The following is a 19,062-nucleotide window of genomic DNA, read 5'->3' as shown; positions in this document are numbered from 1 at the left end:
GCTACACTGCTAACAATCCTTTGCTACAAAGTAGCTGAATCATTTTCCTATGAATGTAGCAATGGGATAACTATTGTCTCAATTATTTTCCAGAGAAACGATGTGGGGTTCCTTGCCCAAGTCATGTGAGTGCTCAGCAAGGCAGGACGTTGCCATTTCTGGTCCTTATAGTAGCTGCCTGAAACCAGGGAGAGTGGAAATAGGGAGGAAGAGAGGAACAAGAAGGTTGTGTGGCTCTCTTGCAGTAAATCTGAATACAAAATACGAGTGTTACAGATAAATTAAAATATTGTAGGTATTGCTACAGTGTTGATTTTGAGCTGGGATGTATTCTGACAACTAAACAGGAAAGCTCTGTTAAATCTAATTTTGTTTGGTTTTTTTTTTTTTTAAATTTTTATTTTTTTTAACTGTACTAATTATGGTTTTGTACTCTTTTTTTAGTAACATGTCTCAAATTCCATGCTAAAAGTGGCACTGTAGTGTTGCATATTATCTTTCAATGACTACCCATTAAATTTGATCAAAGCAAGTGAGTGTTCTTATTGACCATGCAAACGGGGCCATTCTTTATTCTTTCTGTCTCATGCATTGATTGTGCTCTCAGGACTTAGGCAGGTGGTTATTAGAAACTGGAGGGATACCAGCCACTGTAGTTGGTTGGTGTGGGAAGTTCCAAACACCCCACATAGCTAATAAATGTAATGGTATGCAAATATTGGTTTTAATGATAGTCACTACAATTCACAGTTCTCTTGCTGATGTGTGAGTTAGAAAATTATTTCGTTTGTTTGTGTTGCCTCTGAGGTCAAAGAGATGAAAAGGCAGGCTGATCCTTCCTCTCCCTCTGCTCCACCCTTTTCTTTGGGGAAAGTAAGTCATGGGTTTAAAACAGATATGTGGGATTTTATTTTAGTTTTCTTCCTTTGTTCTGTTTTTTGGCATGAAAAATGCAGAATTATTTTTCTTCTACCTTCTACTTTAATATAATGACTTGAGGGAATCCTGTACTCTCAGAAAAGGATCTTTGTCTTTTTGTGCTTTTTGCTCTTCTGAGTCTAGAAATGAGAACAAGACCAAATCCTGAATTTAGGGTTTTTTCATGAGTGAACTTCTATAATTTCTAGACTTAGTTTTATATTGGTAAGAAATAAGTGTTTTCATTGAGTAGTTATTGGAATACTGAAATAAGAAACCTTTGATCTTTAAATTAACTCAGGGAACTGAAATTGTGCAACAGATTGGAATATAACCTGATCAAGCAAATTTTTAAGAAAAAAAAAAATCATGTTTTGCTGTAGGTTTAAAAGTAGTAATTGTGTCCTTACTGGGTTTGTCTTGTAAACTGAGATCAATGAAATTCATCCAGCAACAACATAAAATCAATTATAAAATAACGTATGATTCACATCCTATATTGTAAATTATACTTTGTTTGACATTGGTCACTGAGTTTTCCATGCACTGGGATGCATTTTCTTGTAACACATTTCGACATAATGCTTGTGGATCTGCTTCTAATGTGCTTGAGAGCGATCTGTTTTTCATGTCCACAATTGCCTACATTTGATCTTATGCAAATCATGCAATCAAGCAAATGGAAAGCAAGGCATTGTTGCTGGAGGACCTTGACAAACAGTGGCTTTGTAGTTTTAAGAACCTCCTCCCTCTTTCAAATTCATGTTTGTGTCTGTAGCTGTTTGAATCCAGTGATCCATTATGAAACACTGTGAACTTGAAATAGGAAAATAACTCCCAAATTGGGTTGTGATGAATACTTGTATTGATTAAGATGTAATATGATTTTTATTGTTCAATTTGTCAGTTTCTGCTTCTAACCTCTTAGAAATACTGCCTAGCCTATATTTGCTGTCTCATCCAAACATTGAAATCTATGGAGGGATTTTAATGATGGCAAAGCTTCTATCTTTAATGATATTGCTAAGCCTTGAATTTCTTTGTTTTCTTCTCTTGCTTACAAAAATGTAATTTTTATTTTTAGCCTTTATCCCACCTAAACCTTTGGGATTCCATTGAAACTTTCTATTTAGTAGTCAAAATACTTTGGTGTTAGTAAATCAAGATGAGGAGTAAAGATTTTCTTTGATTCTAATGACATGTTGCTTTTTTAACATATTTTATATTTCAACTATTTTTTAACCTCTCCTTCCCTCCCCTTTCAGTATGTTTATCATCTGATCTCAAATGATCTCTGTGCTCATATGTGCTGTGTTTTCATTCCTTGCTATTGTTTTTGTAAAGCTTTACATGTTTCCCTGTCTTGTCTTTTTGCTTTTTTGGTTCTTGGTACTGAGACACACAAGATAACTTACAGTCAATTGTGTTTTTTAGGGAGGGAAATAAAATGTTTTCCCATCTTTCATTCTCTTAATCCTCAAAAAAATTCTTCCCTCTTCGAATTAAACAAGGTATTTCCACAAACATATGCCTGCCAGTGGTCTCATCATCTACAGTCTGCATCAAATCATGATTTCAGTACAAGCTGCCTTTTAAAAAATAGTCGTTCCAGGTGTGGAATTTTCCTTAAAGGAGAGAAAAACACCCTGCACTGACAAGGAAAAGAGTGATCCACCATAAACAAATGGAAAAGGAGAAATCAACTTTTTCTTTTCCCTTCCCTGGGGTTATTTTCACTTTTCTGGGTGAAGCCCTATCATATACTTTCAACTTTGAGAGAAGAATGCGTAATCAGTATCTAGGAGGTTATGAATTATACAGGTTCCATGAATTGCTTTCATCTATTCATTTTAGGATTGCTGAAAGTAAAATACTTCTGGTCACTTGTTTGCCCACCCACAGCATGGAATATGTTATATTTGTGTCACAGACTTTCAGCTCCATCTTCACTTTTTCTGCCTTCTCTTATGGCAGCTGCTGGGAATCAGGGGCCCAGGGAGGTGTCCAATAATGAAGGCAGCGCAGCCAGTGCAGTTCGTGGAGTTTCCCTGCACGCTGAGCCAGCCTGAGCACCTGCTCTGGAGTGTGCTTTCCCCCTCTCACTGACTTAAGCACTGCTTAACCCTGGTAGAATCAGTCCCATTATGTTGATTAAACATGTCACTGTTACAGGCATTCACTTGATGATTTTTTTTTAGCTGCAGCATTTTTTTTTAACTCACACTTTGCCATGTGCTCCATAGAACAATACCACTGAGTGGTACGATATTTTTAATAAAAACGCCACAAGTTCATTCTCTCCTTACACAGAGTGGAGCAAATCAGAAGAAATTCCATTCCTGCAGGGACTGGAGGTGTTATATGAGGGGAAAACTAATGAGAGAGAAGTTGGGTCTACAACATCTCTGCTTTGGTGTTGTCTGTCATCCAGCTGGACTTTTAAAATTTGTGCTGAAAAATATTTTGTAAAAAAATATAGTTTGATACTATTGGGCTCTGAGAACCTTACTACTTGTTATGTCTTAGAAAAACACAGAACTTTTTTGACATACTGAAAATCTGTGTCTGTTGAACAAACATTTTACCTATATACCTTATACTGTTGCCAAAACCTCAACTGTAAATTCTTTCTAAAAAGATTTGCTTGTTAAAGTCTATGATTTGTATTTTAATGATAAAAGAGAAAGGAAAATATTAGAAAATTACATCTGCGTTACTTTCAGGCTACAATTTTTCTATCAATCATTCCTTTATTAGTATAGGGAAGAGGATATGATCTTTTAGAATATTTATTCAGCAAAAATGCTGCATGTTATTCACCATTTTCTGCAGTAACTGAAACTCAAGATAGCTTCAAAATTAATAACCATTGAAGAGTTGTTTTGCTATAGCATTAGATGGGTTGTCTTTACTGAAATATATTTTATGAGTGTTTGGTGTTCGTGCAGCTGAAGACAAACAGGCAAGGAGCAAACGGATCAGTAGAAGTGGTGGCAACAATGAGCTTCCTTTGTGTTCATGTTTGCAGTGAAATCTGCATGGAGTGAATTGTTGTATGTATCCATGCTTGACATTCATGTTTCATACAGCACACTTAAAAAGATATATATAATCCAGCTGTGTTAATGAACCTGTAATTGTTTTTCCATTAATTTAATTTGATTTATTAATCTCAAAGGTGTTCATTTGCCACTGTAGCAAATTGATGTAGTATGTAGCACGTAAAAATTGAATTTTTTCTTTTTTTTTGGTTGGTTGGTGTACATGCTGGTTAAATGGAGTACTATGGGGTTATCTCAACCAAAGCACACAGGTCTAATAGTAGTCAAAGTACTACTAAAGAGCCAGTACCTATTCCTTCCTCAGGGGCAAACCTGAAACGTTTGAGAGATACAGGTGCCCTTTCCTCTTGATTTCCTAAACTCCCTAGTGTCGGAAAGCTGCAGAAGAAGCAGGTAAGATGACTATACCGGTTGCATTGCTGTTCTTTCCGCGCCCTAGATTTGGCAGTTTTCACTCCGCACCGGTTCGTGCTCACGGCGTGCACGCTCGCTGGCTGCACAAACAGTTCCGGGGTCACCTTGCACACGGCACAGCTGCCACCATCCCACGTGGATGCCCCAGTCCTGACCGTTTTGGATTCTAGAACAATACACGTACAGTAAGTAAGGATTTCTTCTTTCCTGACAACACAATAGTGCATCAGTTTATTCAAGAATTCCAGTGAGTTCAATCAGGGGAAGGGTTTGTGACATAAAATTAAATTTATTATGATTAAATGCATAGAAGTGATTAGTTTAGTGGTTCTGTGAACCTTCTGATTATCACTTGCCAACTTAATTTCCATTTTGTCTTTACGCAATCAGTATAACCTACATATGGGCATAGCCTCTGCAAACTTCAGTGCAGGAAATGTTCTGGTGATATGCCCCTTTTGTAGCCCCTGCTTTGTGTGTAATCATTTATCTACTGAGTACAAATACTGCATTAGAGGTATGGCTTGGATTTATTTTTATGATTGCACAACTGCGTTTTCAAATTCTCAAAATAAACCCCACGAAGTCCCCTAAACAAAGCCTTACATTTTTCAGCGTGGTCTGAATCTTTATTTGGTCTGGTCTTAATCATATTTTGCTTTTATTTGCAGATGGAAAGAACCAGTAGAAATAAATGGAATCCTAGATCGCTATATAATTTATATGGCCACCAATGAGCAGAATTTTACAAAGTGGAATGTAATCTATAACAGCACAGAACTTTTTCTGGATTTTACTATTCCGCAGCTTTTCCCGGGTACTGAATACCTCATAAAACTAGCTGTAAGTCTTAAAGATGTGTAGTAGAGGTGTAAAATGGTGAAAATGATTCTGACTTTGTTAGCATCTTAATATTTAATGGTTCTTGTGTCCACTTTGTTTAACCTCTTCTTTTTGAAGCAAAGGGGGATGAGCCATCCAGAACAAAAGTAGGTTTTTTTGTTTCAAAACAGACTCACAAAAATGTGTATGTAATTTAAATACAGGTTTTCTTTAAGGATAAGTTGGATAGCTAATAAAGAATCGAGCAGAAAGATTTAAAAATCTTTCCTTGGACCCAAATTACAAGAAAATATTGAATGTATTTAAAAGTGTCAACCTTTCATTTTTTGTACCATGGCAGTTTGTTCTTTCATCCTCAAATCTGTACGTCGAAGGAAATAGCAGAGAAGAAGAGTTCAGTGTAAAGTGGCAGTTTGTGTATTCAAAACATTTTAAAAGGCATTAGTGTTTTCATTGCATTTCTTTATCATCGGTTTTATTTTGTGATGAAATACAACAGCTTCAGCTCACTAACAAACTTGAAAATACGTGAATAAAGGGAGGGGATTGTCCCTTGTTTTAAGCACACTGTTCATTTTATAACAATACCTATATAAGGATATTTGCTTTGATAAATGCCATAGAAAAATATTCTGCTCTTGATTATGAATAAATTTACATTTATGTAGGCTGGGTATGCATTCATTTTTCTTAACATGCTCTTGAATGTTCTAAATATTATACCACAAAAAATAAACTACCTTCTGGTAATGATAAGGATCTGACTTGAACCTGAAAAAAACAAGGATATTCAGTCTAATTAAAGCTGAGATTCATGTTGAAATTAATTCATTTGTGCCTAGATATTTCAGCATGGTAAATTGCTTAGCATATATAATAGCATCATGTCCAAAATTAAGACACTACTTCAACAAGCATTTTATGCCTTGATTTTTTTATTTATTCTTTAAATAAGATTTTGTGCTGTCCTTCACTGTGCCACAGCTCTTCTCTGCTCCTGCCCAGCTGCTGTGCATGGGGGCACAAGGAGAGAGCATCAGGGAAGAATTAAGAGCTACAATCTGGAGAGCAACTGCTCCTTTTGGTGTCTCTGCCTTGGGATATGGGATTAAGGGTTCTGTGGATGTTGGTTTTGCTTCATCAGCGTACACAGATTTCCTAGAAGTTACCGAATAAATTTTTAGGACCCTCTTGCTCTTCATATTTTATTTCTCATTTCTTTGTAATTTTTTTATCCCTCCTTAATATTTGCATTTAATCAGAAAGTAGGAAAAGGTAATTTCTTCTAGTGACAAAGATAACCTGATTTACCTGGATAAAATGCAGCGGTCTGTGATAGGTGAGTTAGAAGATCTAAATATCTTTGCAGCTTTGAAAATGATGAGTCTGAAAGTGCATGAAAAGCTCAATATCTTTGAGGTGTGATAGCTTTCTTAAAACTTTTGGGTCCATTATACATAGAACTAGTTAGACTAGTCTGAGAAGAGTGTACTATTACAAGTTTACAAGTTATGAAGATTAAATATGGCCAAATGTTATTGTATACTTTATGAAAGAAAAAAAACCCAAATAAAAAAATCCCAAGAAAACCCAAATCCGCAAAAAAATCAAATCAAGCATGCACACCTGGGCAAAAATAAAATATCTAGTGTTTCATATACAATTTAACAGAATTTCAGTAAAACTTCTGGAATAAAAATACCCCAAACAACCACTGACAGTGGAAAATTTAACTAAATTATTAATTTTTCTTTTACTTTTTGTTAGAATGAAATATTTACATCAGCTATAACCTTTTTAATTTTCTTGTTTCACAGTTACTGTTAATTTTGGTTTGTATGCATTCAAAAATTGGTTTTAGTTTCTGTGTTATCAAAAACTGCAGCTTGAGCACAGGAATCAGGAGCCTCATGAACAGAACTTTCAGCACCTCACAGGCTGTTGGCTTTAACTTTTGTATGAAAAGTTGATGTAACTACATTGAAAAGAGTTAAGAAAATGTTTATCTGTGCATGCTGTTACCAATTTTCAGAATTAATTACTGCCATTTAATATGCAGAAATTTTATTAATAAACGAGTACAACAGGTTTTGTAAGCAAATCTAATGCTTCTTTCCAAAAGTCAGCCAAGAAGACGTAAGGTCTCCATGGATGAGGGCAAAGGAACATGTTTTTGTTCTGTTTATGCTCTAAGCTGGGTGAGTGTGAGCCAAGCCAGTCTGAAAGCAAGTGGAAAGCTGAAAGGCTGCCTTTAGTAGCCAGGGTGTCACTCTCATTTGTATGACTGAAGTGCTTTTGTGATTGAACTGTTAAGCCAGTATCTCCTCAGGATGCTGTGGTGTGGGCAAGCTGGCTCAGGTCCTGGGTGGAGTGTTGCTATGTGGTGTCATCTGATGTGGATTACATCCATCCTTTGGCTGTCCAGTTCCCTTGGTATTTTTGCAAATTTTACCTGAAATCTGTTTCTCAGAGTGACAAAATGGGAACTCAGTCTGGCTGGAGGCTTTGAGCATCACTGGATGTGATTGCCAGATGTCCAGTCCATTTGGATACAGTGATCTAAAATCCCACTACCTAAAATGTGGATGAGCTTTCTTTTGCTGGTTTTCATTAGAAGAACCAGAAACTTCATGTTCCAGCAAATTTCAGAGATACAGAAATTGAGCTGCATGAAATTCAAGAAATAAATGAATGGAAAGGCTGCTGTTACCAAACCCTTAAATGAAATGCTCTCCACTGCTGAAGTAGGCCTGGTGGAAATTAATTAGTGAGTCAGTAAGGAATAAATGAGAAAGAGGCCTTCCAGAACTGCACTTTTTGGCTTTTTCATGAAGCCAGAGGAAGTGGAATCATTCAAAGATTATTCTGCTTCTCCTGGAAGGATAATTTTCTTAAATATCTTCCTTACCAAAATGCTAATAGTTACCTGAGCATCTGTCTAAACTGATACTATTTTTGGGATTTTTTATAAACATTATCCTGTTTCAAGTAAATGCTTTTTTTTTTTTTTTTTTTTTTTTTTTTTTTTTTTTTTTTTTTTTTGGTGTTCCCAAAACTGATGTTACATTCTTTAATCTTTACTTGGTAGTTCAGACTGAACATGGAGTCATTCCTTAGTTGTATTGGGAATGTAATTTCTAGTGATATCAAAACAATCTTTATGTATAAAAGAGCCTTTCATTTCCAAACAATGCTTTTTTTACCCTTGAGGTCAGTATACACTTTTGGAGGGCATAGGTAATATGTTTGACTGCTCTCTGATTTGAAAACAATGGGAAATTGGAAACTGAAGCTAATCCTTTCAAATAAAATATAATAAGTTGAGAGAAACATTTTATCCCTGAAGATCTGGAGAGCAAGGTTCTTTAAGTGCTGATGATCCACTTGTCCACTTTAGTACATGGACAACTTGGGAAAACACAGATAATCCCATAAGTTTTATGCAAGTATGTCCAAATGTGAATATTTGTTGAATTCAGGTTTTGGTTAATTTATTATTAAACAAAACCCTAAAAATAAACAATAACTTCACACAAAAATCTTTAAATCCAGTATCGATACATATATTTTTGTAACTTTAAACTTGTAACTTTAAACTTTAAGCTTTTTAACTTGTGTAGTCTTGTCATCAGTGTTAGTGCAAATAATTGGCAAAGCATCACAAGACCATAGCTGTGTGCAAGTAAAACTTGAAAAGACTGTTGTATGGAGTGATATGCACTTTTGCCTGCACACTGTATTATTTCATATCCCAAGCAAAATACAAAAATTGCATGGTCAACATTTCATTCTCTGGCAACTGAAATACAAATTGTTTTACTTTATTACCCATAAACATGTAATAATAACAACTAATACATACTTGGTTTATAATGGAGTGGTTTATCACTATTATAATTGCACATGCTCTGGGTGCTGCTGTGAAGTAAAGAAGAATGTTTTAGCTATGGTATGCCTAAAAATTAAGTATTGTGAGTTATTATACATCCTCTCATTATTTAAGAAAAGAGATAAACAAATCTGTGCTAAGAAAATGGTCTTAACTGAAAATCACAGGCTTACTAAGTTTAGATGTGAAAGAATAATGAAACTTAGGCAAAAAAATAATCGCTAAAATTATTGGTACTACATTGGAAAGTGTTTATTTGTTCTGATTAATATTTTAAGGCTTGCACTGGAGGTGGGTGTTCAGTAAGCGAGGCCAGCGTGGCTGTTACAGATGAGAGTACACCAGAAGGGGTTCCTGCTCCAAAAGCCCAGTCGTACGCATCTGACTCCTTTAACATCTCATGGACTAAGCCTGAGTATCCGAATGGTAAGTGAACTCTTTTAGCCTCAAGTTAAAAAGATGATTAGTAAAGGTAAATTAATATTCTAAATGGCAGCTTATATGTGGTGCTTAATTTTTAATGATCATTTTAGCACATAAAATACCTGAGATAGTATCATTGTCTGCAGCTGGGAGATTGTGGTTTTCAGCCCACCGTGTGGTTTCAGTGGCTCAAAAGTGCTCCCTTTTGATAGTTCTTGTGTACTGCACCTCATTGTTCAATGTTTTCCAGGACAACTGAGCTGAGGAATAGGCATTCTTGCAGAATATCGGTCTAGGATGTTAATTTCACCCTCCAATAAAACATTAATTTCTTTTACAATAATTGATATGTAATAATAATTAGATTTGTGTTCTGCATACTTATCATATAGTTGTATCTATCTATGGCTGTGAAAGTTAAGCAATATACTTTCTTTTGTTTAGAAATGTTTTCCATTATGAAACATCCATGTGTAAAACTTTCAGACGAATTTTACTTTTCTAGTGGAGTTGCACATTATCATTTACCTTGGTAAATGCAGTTTTAATCAGTGCTATATGCATGATAATAAAATCTGTGTTGTTATGTAGGAATCACTAAATTTGAAGTATCAGAAATGTTTTTCTTCATTGGCTCATTATATTATTTCAGTACAGGGAATTATTTCTCCCAGTGATTTCACATTAATTTCATTCTGTCCTGCAAGTTTTTTCCCCCACTTCCAGTTGTAATAAAGAACATCCTACTTGTTCAACTTCACTAAAGATATTTTAAGTGATTCCCCCAGAAGTGGTGATTATATTCTGTAAGGTCTTACATTAAATTTAGAAAGAAATAAGAATATGCCACCTGTCAAATAATTTGATAATTTTATATTTGATAATTTTATATTTGATAATTTATGGTCCTTTGTATGGAAGTCATTGCAGAAGATTTTGCTTCCTAGCCTCTCAGAAACTTTCTAACTTGTTTCTAAAATCTCGTCAGCACGTGTGGCAAAGGCAAGGAGGCAGGAGGAAGGGGAAGGGAGGAAATGGCGAGGAAGGTGATGTATGTGGCTTAGTGCTAACGTCTGAATAATTTTCACTGAACTAGGCATTTTTTTATAGTTAGTCTCAGGACCTGATCCTGTTATCCTTGCACTGTGGAAAAAAATTCTAAAGAGTTTACGGAGTGGTTTAACTAGTCAAATAAATATAAATATATATGTCCATATACATATTTATATATGCATATCAACAGCACACAATAAATACCTAGAGTTTAAGAAATAAATTTCCACAAGCTACCTTTTAAAACAACTAGAAACTGGGATGCCTGACTAAATTTGGGTGCTGTATCTTTTTAATACAGCATTTACTGTACAGCTTGGCTCTCCTTTTAACTCAATGAACAGCTTGCTGGGAAACCGCTGAGCATGTTGGTGCACCCTCAGCAAGTCTGCAGATGTTCCCAAACTGGGTGGGAGTGCTGACCTGCTGGAGGGCAGGAAGGCTCTGCAGAGGGACCTGGGCAGGCTGGATCAGTGAGCTGAGGCCAGTTTTATGAGGTTCAAGGCCCAGGCTGGGTCCTGCCCTTGGGTCACAACAATGCCAGGCAGTGCCACAGGCGAGAGAAGAGTGGCTGGAAAGCTGCTGAGTGGAGAAGCACCCGGGGGTGTTGGGTTGGTCAGCAGTGGCTGAGCTGAATGAGCCAGGGTGTGCCAGGTGGCCGAGAAGGCCAGTGGAATCCTGGCCTGGATCAGCAATGGTGTGGCCAGCAGGACCAGGGTGGGGATTGTTCCCCCGTACTGGGCACTGGTGAGGCCACACCTCAAATCCTGTGTTCAGTTCTGGCCTTCTCACTCAAAAAAGGACATCTAGGTGGCTACACTGAGTCCAGAGAAGGGCAGGGGGCTGGGGAAGATGTTGGAGCACGAGTCTGATGAGGGGCAGCTCGGGGAGCTGGGGGTGTTTAACCTGGAGTAAAGGAGGCTCAGGGGAGGCTTTATCCCTCTTTACAGCTGCCTGGAAGAGTGTAGCCAGGTGGGGATTGGTCTCTTCTCCCAACCAACAAGCAATAGAACAAGAGGAAATGGCCTCAAGTTGTATCACAGAGGTTTAGATTGTGTATAAGGAAAAAATTCTTAATGGAAATGGTTCCCAAGCATTGGAACAGGCTGCCCAGGGAAGCAGTTGTGTCACCATCCCTGAAAGTATTTAGAAGATGCAAAAAGTGACACTTTGGGACATGGTTTAGTGGTGGATTTAGCAGTGCTGGGATAACAGTTGGGCTTAATGATCTTCAAGGTCCTTTCCAACCTAATTGATTCTATGGTTCATCTAATAATGTTTTCTCATTTCCCAATTTTCTATTTCCATCCTTTTCCCCTTTTCTTAAAAAGAATTTAGAAAACCCCCAACAGCCGATAAGCTCTAAACCTTTTGACTGATCAAGTGCTTAATCAGGAAGGTTTGCATTGTGCAGTGACTTTGTTTTGCTCATTCTCAACACATTTTTTGGGCTGCCTTGTGGCTATGTAGTTTATAATCGCTCTCTGTGTCAGTGTTTTAAAACTGTGCAAGAAGCTGAAAAATATCATTGTTGAGAAGACTAAAATTTGAAAAAGATCAGCAGAAGGTACTTAGGCACTTTCCCTAAAATTTTCTTACTTCAGCATTCTACTGGTGTACTCTTGGTTTTTCTGTTTGTTTTTTTTCAAAAGCTTAGAAACTCCTGCTTTGAACCCAATTGCTTCAAGCTTGGTGTGTTTCAGGCTGCCAGGTGTAAAGTAGTGCTTTTCAAAAACACTCAACATGGCTTTGTTTCAGGTGGAAACCTCAGAATTGCAAAGACTTGCATATCATAGACTGTCATCTCCTTATGAGATCTCTGGGGCCATTCCTTTCTGCCCTGCCTCCTTTCCTTTGCTGCTGCTTGGCAGATGCTACTGTTTGTTTCCAAGGGGGCTTATCAGCTTCCAATGAGGGTGTGGGCTGGCTGGGGTTTGGACAGCACAGACTCTGCTGTGCTCTCATGATGAACATGGGGTCCAGCTGCTGGCCAGGAACTAGAAAAAAGTTAAGGAGAATTAGTATGCTGCCCTGGAAGCCAAAGGTTGCAAACAGGATTAAAGGCTACATGGCTTCTTCATAAAGATGGCACAAGGAGGGGAAGCAAGCTTTGTGGGGTACAGGAACACCTAGGCTCGTGTTATCCAGATGTGGATATCAAACTTCAGGGCTACAATTTTTTGTTGAATTTAAGGCTTATTTACATTATTTTGAAGAAAAAAAAATTCATAGAAAAATGCAAAATTATACACCTAATTCTTTGTTGAAAGTTGTTTCAGAAATATCATTTGTGTACCGAGCTGAAAACAGACTTTTGGAAGATGGCATGTTGAATATATTTGAAATATGGACATTTTATTTTGTTTTATTTTCAATCCAACAATAAAATGGTTGTTGAGACACAGCTCAAATTCTGCCACTGTACACATACCTGTCACATATGTAGGTAGATAGTAGATAATATAAGCAATATTGACCATTTAGATGGGGGCAATGTATGGAGAAGCTTGTGAAACCATGTGTCATCAGATACTCTGTTTTGACCTTTGATTATTCTAGTGGCCTTAATAAACAACGATTTCTTCAGAGTACAACCATTATAATTTTGCCATATAGTTTGAGCTCTGCTCTTTTAAAATCCTTGAAAATTTTCCATCGAAATTTTCCCTTAGGTGGTCAATTTTCAAAAGCTTCACTTTGTGTTCATGTCATAGATAAAACCAAGTCTAAGTCTGGAGTGTATCTTCCAAGGCCATGTGGAATTTTTATGGAAAATATTAGGTATAGTAAAACCGATTTATAAAATTATTCATTGAACTAAGCCAGTACTTGTTCTTGCAAATCCTTGTGCTTATGAGAGATGACTACTGTTTGTAGTCAGTGAAATTGATGTAGGTAAAAGTATGTTTGCTTAAGATCTGACCTCCAGATTGCAACTTAAGAGTAAAGTGCTTGTAGTACTTTGGATTCAAATCCTCTTTAGTGTCTTGAATATCATTGACACATTGTATGGCCTCAGCCAGAGAGGGGAAAGGAGGAAGAAAAAGACTTTATAGCTTTCTTCAGTTTAAGTTTAATATGCCTTATTGGTTTTCTTTTCAAAAGTGAAACATAATTGTATAATAGACAATAGAGATTTTGTCTTCAACGAAATCAAGATTTGACCTAGATGCCTAGACTTCATAATTATGAAGAAACTGCATCTTTTCATGGTGATCACGTGTTGCTAAGAAAGCCTTGTAAATCATAAAAATGTTCTATAGTCTTAAATATTTTATGCATGGTAAACTTCAGCAATATCTAGCAAGTCTCAAAAACTGTTAACTTTGGGCCAACTTTAAACATTTTCTCTTGCATTGGAAACCTATACTGGTGAAATAGGGAGGCAAAGTTATTAATCCCTGGTAAAAAATAATTATTGCCTAATTTAAAAAAATGACTTCACGTCTCAAAAATGGACTATTAGTCCTTTTCTTCTAAAACTTACTTTTTTCTTTCTTTTCATTCTTTAGTTTTCTCCATCAGTGTCCTACAAGGCAAAGGGAGAAGTAAAATCAAGAGGAAATGGATCAGGTTTTTAGAGATGATGGTTCTCTTACAGTACTGGGACAAAAGCTCACTGTGTTGAGCAGCAAGCTGCTCCTCAAGTGTGGAAGCTGCACAGAGCTGTGGCTTTAGGAACTCTCAAAAATGTTAATGCCAAGTGACCTCACTATTATTCATGCTGTTACCATAAGTATCAAAGGAATTACTACTGATTTATTGGGCACTGATCTGTGCTCTCTGGTGGCCAGGGACAGGACCCAAGGGAATGGCATCAAACTGTTTCAGGGGAGGTTTAGGTTGGATACCAGGAGAAGGTTCCTCACCCAGAGGGTGGCTGGGCACTGGAACAGCTCCCCAGGGAAGTGGTCACAGCACCAGGCAGCCTGACAGCTCTGGGAGCCTTTGGACAGTGCTCTCAGGCACAGGGTGTGACTCTTGGGCTGTCCTGTGCAGGGCCAGGGATTGGACTTGGGTGATATTTGTTGGTCCCTTCCCACACAGGTAATTCTGTGATTCTATTCTATGATACTTTAAGAGTTAGTGCTAGAGTTAGGTGGAGTAGGTGCTTAGACTATCCTAGTGTTTGGCATTTTCCCCTGTAAAACACATCCCTAAAGCCAGCATTCACATCTTTCCTGTGAGATAAATAAAATATTTTAAAGTATATACCATATATATAAAATTGGTTTGTTTAAAGTAGGAAAAATATCAACCATTTACGTTATTGCTTCACAAGTAACTAGACACAGAACCACAAGGGATTTTTACTTTAGGAAGCCTGTCAAATGTGGTCAGATTGATAGTGTGAGATTTTTCAGGATCTCCTCCTACACACACCTCTGCTGTCTGAGTTGAGTTTAGCCTCTCACTTTTCTAGAAGAGAAAAGAATTGGGAAGTGTGTGAATCACTTCACCATACACAGCTCTTTAGCATATAAATCTTTTGAAGTAGAACTCTTCAAAGCTCAGCTGGAACAGTTGTGTGTACACTTTTATTTATGAAGCAGTTCTCTGTTTTGTAGAGGGGAAAATATTTTTTCTATTTAAACCAAATCTTCATCAGTGTAGTTTCAAAAAAATTTAAGTTTTAAGAGAAGGAATGGTGAACCTGAGCTATATTTTTACAATAAAAGTTGTTTCCTATACTGGAGGGATTAGAAGGCATCCTATGAACTAAAATAACTTCAAATGAATCCTGTAACTTTGCATTTATTTGCCGTAAGGTTTCTCATTGAAATAACTTTTAAAAAGGGAGAATATTCAGAAATCAGAAAGATGGAGGAATAGCCCCAATAAAAAGTGCTCCTTTGCGAGCTCGATTTCCAAAGTCTAAGCAAATCTATAAAATTAAGTCTCTAGTCCATTAAATTCAAAACACTGTACAGGATTTGTTATCCTACCATGCACCCTTGGAAGAACAAAGTTTTAGAATTTCTTATAAATGAGATAAGCAATCACTTGCAATTTTTTAGTCAGTCTAGTTATACAAGAGGGACCATTCTTTCCTCTGTCTAAAAATCTTGTTGATGTTTTAGTTTCCAAATATGTTTTCTTTCTGTAGAATGGGCAAGGAGTAGTTTACTTCAGGATTTGTTCTATAGCATATTGAGAAGGAAAAGTAATCCTTTCTATTTTGTGGTTTCATTTAGAAAAGTGGGTAACATTTTCCAACCACACCTACCCCAAATTAATGAAGGAGGTAGTTTTTTGGCAAAATGCTGAAAATCTGATGCAATTGTCATAAAGAATGAGCATGAAAAAGGGGTTTTATGTGATGAAATTACTTGTTACTCTTTTATTGTAGTTATAGCACTGCCCTGAGTTGTCCTTCCACATTTCAATCGTGTTGGAGATTTTGTTTCTAAGTCTAAAGCTGTTAAGATATGAGATGGTTTTCTGTGATGTTTGAAAAGCCATATGCAGAGTAGGCTGTGAACCAGAATTGCCTCAGTTTTCCTCATTCTAAGGTGATGTTTGCTGCCACTCAGAGGCAGGTTTGTTAGGGGGTAATCTGTGGAATAGTGTAATTGTTCAAAGAGATGCAGTCCACTTCTGAAGTTTTCAACAGCTAAAGATGGAAGAGTATGTTTCTTTTGAGTTTTACCTGCTCAATCCTGCTAAACAGTATTTGCTCAATTGTAAACAGTTTGAAATACTACTACTACTGCCTTGGTGTCTGTAGCATTAGTTTTCTTCTCAATTCTGTATCTTTTTGATTACTGAGTGCTCCCTATTGTTTTATAGGTATTATTACTAGCTATGGATTGTACATGGATGGTATTCTGCTGCAAAATTCATCACAGCTAAGTTGTTATGCTCATGGGCTTGCTCCTTGGAGTCTGCATTCCTTCAGAGTCCAGGCATGTACTGCAAAAGGTTGTGCTTTAGGTCCACTGGTGAGTACCTTAATTTACATTCTGGGAGTGTAATAAATGTCAGATGACAGTGAATATCAGAGTAAATGGTGATGATTCACTCTGGGCAGTACTAACCCATCTGGCAAAATGTGACATTTAAAAAAAAATCCTGCTTAAGAGCTGCTAAAGATTCAATAGGTCATTGTTAGGCACCATTCCAAAGCAGAACATAGGTACAGTGAAGGAAGACAAAAACGGAGGCTGAAACACACATTATTGAAATTAAATGGAGTTAATATGTTTGAAAGGTGCAGGTGTGCTTTAACCAGATTTATAAGGATGTATATAAAGAAAGAGTTACTGTTCCAGTAATGAGCAAATTTCTAGCTGCAGGACTGAAAGGACTCAAGTTAATTTGAGAATTGCAGAAGCCAGAAATGGCAACAGGAGCAAGGAAAATATGGTAATTCATAAATCTTTTGAATTCAAGTATGTGATCAAAATATTATACTGGACACATTGTAACAGTCTTGTTTAACACCCATTTTTTCAGGATTTGAGAATACAGCAATATTAAATCTGACAAATTTGTGAAAAACAGACCTTTTGAGGCTTTTTTTACTTTGTTAAAGGTTTTTAGGCATATAGTGGAACTGTTAAATGTAGTATAATTTCCTAGTACTGTAGCTGATGAATAACTAGAATTATCTACTGTGCTTTGTTCTGTTTTCAAGCATAACTGAAAAAGAAGCCTGTGTTTATTCTGGGATTTAACTTTTTGTTTAATTCAGCTTTATTTGTAGGTTTTTAAATTTGGTAAAAAGAATATGAAGAAAAGAGAGAAAGATTTGGGAGGTTTTTGTGGTTTTCTTTCTGTTTTTACATTACAGTTTTGTATCAGGAAAGAACTTCCAGGTTTTATTTTTTATGATATAATTTGTTAGTCACGTTTCCAGTGTTATTTCCAAGATTGCTTTCATTCAAATGCCAGTAACATTGTCTATCTGCAGAAGACAACTAGACTTTATAACCATTAAACATTTTACAGCTTGCTCTACTTTGAAGAATATTTATTCTTAAAAGCTTGAATGGCTTTTTGCCAGGTTTTTTTTGTCCATTTTTTTACAACTTCACACATACCCCAAAAGCAAACCTTGTTTTAAGGCAGTTGATGTGCAATAATCTAATCCATTGTGGTACTAGTGAAGTTTAAGACAACTCATCACCAAACTTTGCATACAGATGAAATATGTATGTTGTCAGTACTACTCTCCTATCAAATAGGCATCAAAAGGACAGAACATAACACCAGTATGAGTTTTAATAACTATTTTTAGGAGGTTTTTTTTACATCTGCACTGAACTACGGACTCGTAACTTGACTTTTGGAAAAATTCAAAGGTGTTACTGTAGCTGGTACTCATCTGCATCCCATGATCAGTGCACAAACTGTTTTCTGAAGCCAGTGATCCATCTCTAATGACAGGAATTGAAGTACATCTTGATTTAGGCTCACCTACGTGCTGCCAAGAAGTTAAAGCACTGGGATCTTCATTTGATTCTTTAAAAAGATTTTCATATGAATCACGGCGTAAATCCAACACTTGAAAAAAGAGAAAAAAAGAGAAACCTAATGTTTTGCCTCTGCTCTAAATAGAATGGGAAGCATCTCCCAGCAGTAAACTGATATGCTTCCAGCTATTTTTGTTGCTGATCTTGTGCTTAATGTGCCCTAATCGATCAAGGAGCCTCATGTGACATTCCCCTAAATATGGAATTTGTCTACCTTATATTCCTGAAGGTGCTTCTGAAGATATTAACTAATTATGAGAGCATTAGCTGTTATTCCATTTCAAAAACTTATTTTTATTCAGCTTAGGTAGATTTTGTATTACTTTCTTTTTCTGTGACTATGATTTATTTTCAAGTGAGATGCAAATTGTTAACATGTAAATTAAGAAAAGCTACATTTTTATCTCTTCCTATTAGACCCAACATACTGCTTTTGTCTGTTCTAATTGTTTGGATGTTTTGTTCCTAAAGGAGGGGGAAAATGAATTATTGGGCACTAGTGTAACCTGTCATAGATTCTTTGGAAAAATTAAGGGCAACTAAAGTTATGCTAGTTCTGAAATGTGTTAGTTCTTGTAAATGTCTTATATATAAATTGAAATGTTCAACACTGTATATTTCTCATCTCAACCCACTGGTATTAAACTTAAATTTCAGGGTATTAGTTATATGCATGCTAGTACTTTCCCAATATTATTATATCTATCCTATGATTTGGTGTCACTTATGTGATAGCAGAGTCTTTGTTTATGAAGTTATTAGTAAATATGTCTGAAAATACCACAGAGCAGTGTATAAAGTAATATTTACAAAAATAAGTATGAAAAAGGTTTTTTGTGCCATATGTTTATATAGCACATCATAAAAAAAAAAAGCTAAAGGCATAATGCAGCTGTTGCAGCTGTTTAGGACACAATAGGACACGATACAGGTTGCTACAACAGGTTTATACTATTTAAAGATTTTCTGAATCTTCTTCAGTAGA

At 36.3% G+C, this 19,062-nt stretch overlaps 1 protein-coding gene across 1 annotated transcript in view; it reads left to right on the top strand.

The window, feature by feature from the left end:
• USH2A (usherin) overlaps window positions 1-19,062 on the top strand; it is a 372,599-nt gene that overhangs the window by 178,515 nt on the left and 175,022 nt on the right. The window contains exons 33-36 of the mRNA XM_063391039.1: window positions 4,420-4,579; window positions 5,066-5,237; window positions 9,405-9,552; window positions 16,393-16,544. Coding sequence (XP_063247109.1) covers window positions 4,420-4,579; window positions 5,066-5,237; window positions 9,405-9,552; window positions 16,393-16,544 — 632 coding nt within the window. The remainder of the gene's footprint in view (window positions 1-4,419; window positions 4,580-5,065; window positions 5,238-9,404; window positions 9,553-16,392; window positions 16,545-19,062) is intronic.

Source organism: Prinia subflava, chromosome 2, assembly GCF_021018805.1.
Source record: "Prinia subflava isolate CZ2003 ecotype Zambia chromosome 2, Cam_Psub_1.2, whole genome shotgun sequence".
In the NCBI taxonomy this organism is placed as follows: Eukaryota; Metazoa; Chordata; class Aves; order Passeriformes; family Cisticolidae; genus Prinia; species Prinia subflava.
Note: the sequence above shows the minus strand (reverse complement) of the source record. Positions and strands in the feature narration are given on the sequence as shown.